The sequence below is a fragment of the Etheostoma cragini genome, chromosome 3 (genome assembly GCF_013103735.1).
Source record: "Etheostoma cragini isolate CJK2018 chromosome 3, CSU_Ecrag_1.0, whole genome shotgun sequence".
NCBI classification, from domain to species: Eukaryota; Metazoa; Chordata; class Actinopteri; order Perciformes; family Percidae; genus Etheostoma; species Etheostoma cragini.
The window spans coordinates 27,534,337-27,540,701 of record NC_048409.1 but is presented as its reverse complement, the minus strand read 5'-3'; the positions used below and the strand labels follow the sequence as shown (position 1 = coordinate 27,540,701).

Below are 6,365 nucleotides of genomic sequence, written 5' to 3'. Positions count from 1 at the left end.
ACTAACTGTTCAAGCAGAAGATTAAAGCCCTTAAATCTAAAAAAAAATATACTTGTCAAACCCTAAAAGACAAAGCAGTATTTCCATGAAAACCACGCAATCTGAGAATATAAAACACTCAGGTTTCAATGTTATTGTAATTTATTTCAGCTTAAGTTTGCAAATATAAAATTCAAACATTCATATTTTCCAGAATAAACACAGCATCAGGAGATGAATGTAGTCCAATCCACATCCCTTTTTATTGGTAATTCTTACAGGTGATTTATTAAGAGACTAATTCAGCCCTTACCTAACAGCCGTGACAACTCTTATCACAGTAGTTCTCCATCATGGGAAAATAGGATTTACAGTATTACATTTAAAAGAAGAAAAATGGAAGTTGAGTTTTGTGGCATTAAATCCATTATGGACAGGTGGTCATTTTCAGGAATCCAAGATTTCCTAGCAGCTCATTTATTTGCGTCTGTATTTTTCAATAGAAAATTCTGATGACTAAGTGAATGTGTTTAAAATTATACTAACCGGAGGCCTAACATAAAAAGGAAGAAGCTATGGAGGTTTTGTAGTTGCGTCACCAACTCTCAAGTTTGAATTTTAGACAACTAATTCTTGCTATAACAAATTAAAAAGCGCACAAAGTAATCTACGTGTCTTATTAAAAGCTAGTTTTCTATTTATAGTAGTGAGTTGCAGTAAGGATTTCAGGCATTTAGTGAATAAGCATAGATGTAATAGACATACTTAAGTAGGTTACCTGTGCCTCAAAATTGTTGTTCAGCCATGCTACGGTAGGCTACATTTACCCCTCTGGGCAGATAGACTGCACTCTAGCTGCTAGATGTTCTGTCTGTCTTCACAGTTTAGCCACTAGCGTTGTATGTCTGCGTTTGGCAGATAGCGTCTTTTTGGCTCGTGTAATCTTTATGCTGAAACATTTTGAACTAAAGGAGCGTTCAGCCCAAAAAAAACGATCCAGTGATTCACTGCCTGGTTGTGCTGCGTTGGGTTACTTAACTTACTTCCTGTAGTGTTGTTTAACCCCCCAATTTAGCACAAGTAGACTTTATATTTCCAATCGCACTTGAAGGCAGCTTCAATTCACGACAAGAGGGAATGACTGTTTTGTTGTTTGGAAAACATTCAACAAACTCCTGGGCAGTGAGGTTTTATAACGTTGTTGTGGCAACAACAGAGGTGGTGCGGTTTACTTTACGGGACTCACCCCCCCCAGACAGCAATGTCTATTAACCGTGTCTGTACCTGTGTTTTACCAGCTGACGGTACTTGAACGCAGCTTTATACAGACGCTTATTTGCTTAAATTTGTTTTACCACAAATTTGTCTCTTATGTACAGTTGTGCTGTGACAGTTGTCTTTCACAGGGTCGTAAAAGTGTCTGAGTAAATACTACAGGTCTGTCAAAGTCAAAATGGGTCACTTTACTTCAATCCTCGGCCAGCTGAAAGTTACCAACATTGACTCAGGCACACAACAACTTTGAATCTATGTGGACACCCAAAGTATTTTCTAAATAAAAAAGTTTTTTTTCCAACAAATACTGTACATAATTGCTGAACATTGAAATGTGTACTGTAGGGATGTTAACATTCAAGTATTGATTGATTTACCACAGTTTGATCAAGAACATTCACTGACAAAGATTTAGCAGTACTATGTTTAAATTCAGATGTGTGCATTGGTTTTGTCCATCTGGAGTTTCTATTTAAGAAAAAAAGTTGGTACCTATTCTCATAATGTGGAATAACAAAACTGGAATGTGGCAAAGTAAACATCGTTTTGATTAGCTGTAACATTATAATCATTAGAATGACCTGCACATTTTAAAGGCAAAACACATTTAAATAACTCCAACAGTCAAACTTGATATCTTAAGGTGTGAACCAAATGTAACAATTTGACATCATGTTTTGATCTTTATACAAATAACTTCCCTGTTCTTCTCAACAGTCTATACAATTTAAAAATCTACAATATTGTGTTTCTTTAAAACATCTTAAACATAAATAACACAACTTTTTCCCGTGTTAATAGAAATGTACCTAAAGGGCATACTATCTTAGGAAACAACGTACTGTATTAAAGATTAAAAGACATGGTCTGGTTTAAATATACAAATGTAAAAACCTTGAAAGTGACGTTTTCTTACAGTGTAAATGTAAAGTGTTATTTTAAGTAGTCTAAAACCAGGAAAGAATGTTTTTAAATTTCAAGTGAACAGGAAGGAAAGGTTATAGTGCAATGTAGCTATGTCAAGGTGTAGTCGGTGTGTTACGACACCGTTTTAATCACGTCTTGGAGAAACTTGTCATCACCGGAGGCCAACTTGTGATATTAAGCTGGCAGTAAAATTTCCTAAATGGCAAATAAAACAAATCTTTAAATAATGCATATATAAAACATTTGCAAGTTAGAGTTTTGTCTCCAATAGCAACAACTATCTCCATTTTTCTCGAGGGGACTGAAAGTGGGGAATCCACTTGGGTGTAGAACATCTGTCCACATCTGATGTAAGCGATACGTGTGAACATATGTCCGGTTCTCTCGTGAGAGGTAGGTGTGTGTGTGTGTGTATGTTAGCTGGTACCACTGAGTGACCCTCGTCTTGTCAGGCTCTGCGTGCTGGAGCTTAGGACTCGAACATCTGTCAAACGGCTCGACTGGGGAACAAAAACACACATGATGGATGTTTACGCGTTATTCTTTTTTGACAAACTATGACTTCTTAGGACATACTTAAAGACTTTTTAAAATCACTTTTTTTCGACAACATTACTGATAACATTATGCCTTTTATGATTTTTAAAGTTTTTATTACATACTATGACCTTGTGTTTTTGCGCCAAACCATCATTTATACATCTGGTACCTGGTCTCTATTGCACATTTATGTGTACATGCCATAATCAATATTTCTTTAGAGGGAGCCTTTACATGACATCACCCCCCTGAAGTTTCATATATTGCCATTTATTAAAGTTTAATTGACAAATACTGGCAATACAAGTACATGCAGTGGATTACTGGCCTCCTGTTTATTTATTTGTGCCATAAACAATCATACAGATTCAATATATATTAGCCAAATATGAAATTCAAGTGTCCATGTGTTGAAGATTGTATTACTGATATTACTCTTTTGTCTGTGTGTCAGTCACTTAGTTCCTGAATCATGCTGCATTAATACAGTTGACCAAGACAAAACATGTCATGTTGATTTGAATCATTGATCCCAGTCTGCTTACCTGGGCGCCGTCCTGACTCTCTCTAGCTCCAACATTCAACACATTCAGAGAGTTTGCCCTCTTCATTCTGAAAACAGGACAAAATATTAGAATTAACTCTTTAAACTTACACACACAACTTCTACAAGCTTGGTTTTACTGATTTGAAATCAGTAAAGAATTTTTTTGGGGGGGAAATGTACTGCCGCAAACACTGGTTTAACATCAACAGGACTGAAAAATGGAGATATTAAATAAAAAGACTGAAAGACAATTTAGAGGTTTGCGGGCCAAGGCCTTAATTTAAATGTGAAATAAGATATCCACTATTAGGAAAAAAAAAGGTTTGTCTTTTTGCATTATTTGTGTTTGTAAAATTATTCAACAGCAGATGTTCATTTCACTTGAACCAGCAAACTTCTGTGGCAAAGTCAGAGAAAAGAATGGGCAAAAATATTATATATTACCCAGCATTCCTCGGGGTCGTTTCCTCCAGTCCAACTCCTTTCAGCTTGCGGACCAGTTTCTCGCTGCTTCTGCGTATGGACTCTCGGAGTTTGGTGAAGGAGCCGCTGCGCCTCAGGTTACTGAGTCCGTCCTGTCCGGAGCCGCCGTCCTCGGCACCGGACCAGCTGGGAAGTCCGTCGCCTGGAGGACCCGCAGACAGAATGACAAAGAAATGAGTGTATACATACAGTATGCAAAAACAAGCTGTTGGTGTTCCTTTCTCCTAAACCATGCATTTAAAAAAAAATGTATATTGTGAACGCTAATATAAAACTTCCAAACAATGTACCTTCTACAGATCCAAACTCCTTTTCGTGTGCTCTGGTCAGGATTTCTTTGTAAAGAGCTTCAGCTTGTCTGTATTTCCCCTGCTTTAGATAGCACGATGCCTGAGAAAGAACAAAGAAATGGAAAAGTAGGTTATAGCAAAAGGTTTGCGTATATTTAAATAATGTAGTTTCCTTAGCAGCATTTAGACTTTATTTTGTACAAAACTAACGGTTATATAATTTCTAATGTATATAATAAATGTACTGAAAGCAGTTGATAACTTGATGTATTTCATGTTGATATTTGATGAAGATGACTTGCTAGAATCTTCCACTTTTGGTGTTGTTGGGTCGAGTGCGCTTATTAGATGAAAATGAATGTAATGTAATAAATTATTTTTATATGTGTCATCACCTTTGTGAATTAAAAATCTTGACTAATCTTTAAGCAGAATTCTACATCGAGGTTTCCTCTCACCAGGTTGTTCTTGGTCTTGGCCACGTTGGCGTCGTCTAGTCCCAGTTTGCTCTGGTAGATGTGCAGAGCGCGTTCGTAATACTGCTCCACCTCCTGGTACTTCCCCTGGTTCTGACACAGCAGAGCCAGATTGTTCAGCTGCTTGGCCACATCTGGGTGGTCTGTACCCAGAACCTGAAGGAGCGTTCAGACACAAATTACAAGTTGTAGTGTAGTAATTTGTAAAACATCATAAAACGTTTGCGTGGGTCAAAAAAGTAGTAAAAAGGAATAGTATCTCGTAAAAAGTAATAAAAATGTCATAGTATAGCATGTCTTAAAAGTCAGAATGGTATGTCAAAAAAGTAATAAAAACTCATAATATAGTATGTCAAAAAATGTAATAGAAAGGTCAGTATAGTATGCCGAAAAAAAGTCATAGTATAGTATGTCAAAAAAGTGATAAAAAGTTATAGTATAGTATGTCGAAAAAAGTAATAAAAAGTTCATAGTATAGTATGTCAAAAAAAGTTATTAAAAGTTCATAGTATAGTATGTCAAAAAAAGTTATTAAAAGTTCATAGTATAGTATGTCAAAAAAGAGTCATAGTATAATATGTCGAAAGAAAATTAATAAAAAGCAATAGTATAGTATGTCAAAAAAAGTCATAGTATAGTATGTTGGAAAAAGTAGTAAAAAGTTATAGCATACTATGTAAAAAAAGCAAAACGTTATAGTATAGTACGTCAAAAAAAAGTTATAGTAAAGCAAGTCAAAAAGACATAAAAAAGGTCATAGTATAGTTTGTCTAAAAAATGATCATAGTATAGTGTGTCAAAAGAAAGTCAAAGAATAGTATTTAAAAAAACAAAAGTTTTTACACTACTCATAGTGTAGTGTGTCTAAAAAAGGTAATAGTATAGTATGTTGAAAAAAGAGTAAATAGTGTGTAAAAAAAAGTTGCCGAAAAAAATCATAGCATAGTATTTAAAAAAACTCATAGAATAGTATATCAGAAAAGTAATAAAAAGGTCAGTATAGTATGCCGAAGAAAAGTCATAGTATGTCGGAAAAAAAAATCATTAAAATGATCATAGTATAGTATGTCAAAAAAGTAATAATATTGTATGTTGAAAAAAAGTCATAGTATAGTATGTCGAAAAATGTAATAAAAAGGTGGGTATAGTATGCCGAAGAAAAGTCATAGTATGTCGGAAAAAAAAGTAATACAAATTATCATAGTATATTATGTCAAAAAAGTAATAAAAAGTTATAATATACTATGTTGAAATAAGTAATAAGAAGTCATAGTATAGTATGTCAAAAAAGTGATAGTATAGTATGTCAAAAAAGTGATAGTATAGTATGTTGAAAAAAGTAATAAAAAGATATAGTATAGTATGTCAAAAAAGTCAAAGTATGACAAAAAAGTTAAAAAAAAGGCATAGCATAGTATAGCATGTCGAAAAAGTAAAAAAAAGTGATAGTATAGCATGTTGAAAAAAGTTTTTAAAAAAGGCATAGTATAGCATGTTGAAAAAAGTCAGAATATTATGTCGAAAAAATCCTAAGAGTCATAGTATAGTGTGTCGAAAAAAAGTCATAGTATACTATGTCAGAAAGTCACATCATAGTATATCAAAAAAAGTTGTAAAAAAAGTCATAGTATAGTATGACGAAATAAGCAATAAGAAGTCATAGTATAGTATGTCAAAATAAGTAATAAGAAGTCATAGTATAGTATGTCAAAATAAGTAATAAGAAGTCATAGTATAGTAAGTCAAAAAAGTCATGGTATAGTATGTCAACAAAAGTCATAGTATAGTATGCCGAAATAAGTAATAAGAAGTCATAGTATAGTATGTCAAAAAAGTAATAGTTTAGTA

At 33.9% G+C, this 6,365-nt stretch overlaps 1 protein-coding gene across 2 annotated transcripts in view; it reads right to left on the bottom strand.

The window, feature by feature from the left end:
- Positions 1-1,351: 1,351 nt before the first annotated feature.
- klc3 (kinesin light chain 3) overlaps positions 1,352-6,365 on the bottom strand; it is a 16,188-nt gene continuing 11,174 nt past the window's right edge. For both annotated transcript variants that reach the window (XM_034863256.1, XM_034863248.1), the window contains exons 10-14: positions 4,500-4,673; positions 4,042-4,141; positions 3,713-3,893; positions 3,267-3,333; positions 1,352-2,681 (exon numbers count right to left, since the gene is read on the bottom strand). In XM_034863256.1, the coding sequence (XP_034719147.1) occupies positions 2,598-2,681; positions 3,267-3,333; positions 3,713-3,893; positions 4,042-4,141; positions 4,500-4,673 (606 nt within the window). In that variant the 3' untranslated portion in view covers positions 1,352-2,597. The remainder of the gene's footprint in view (positions 2,682-3,266; positions 3,334-3,712; positions 3,894-4,041; positions 4,142-4,499; positions 4,674-6,365) is intronic.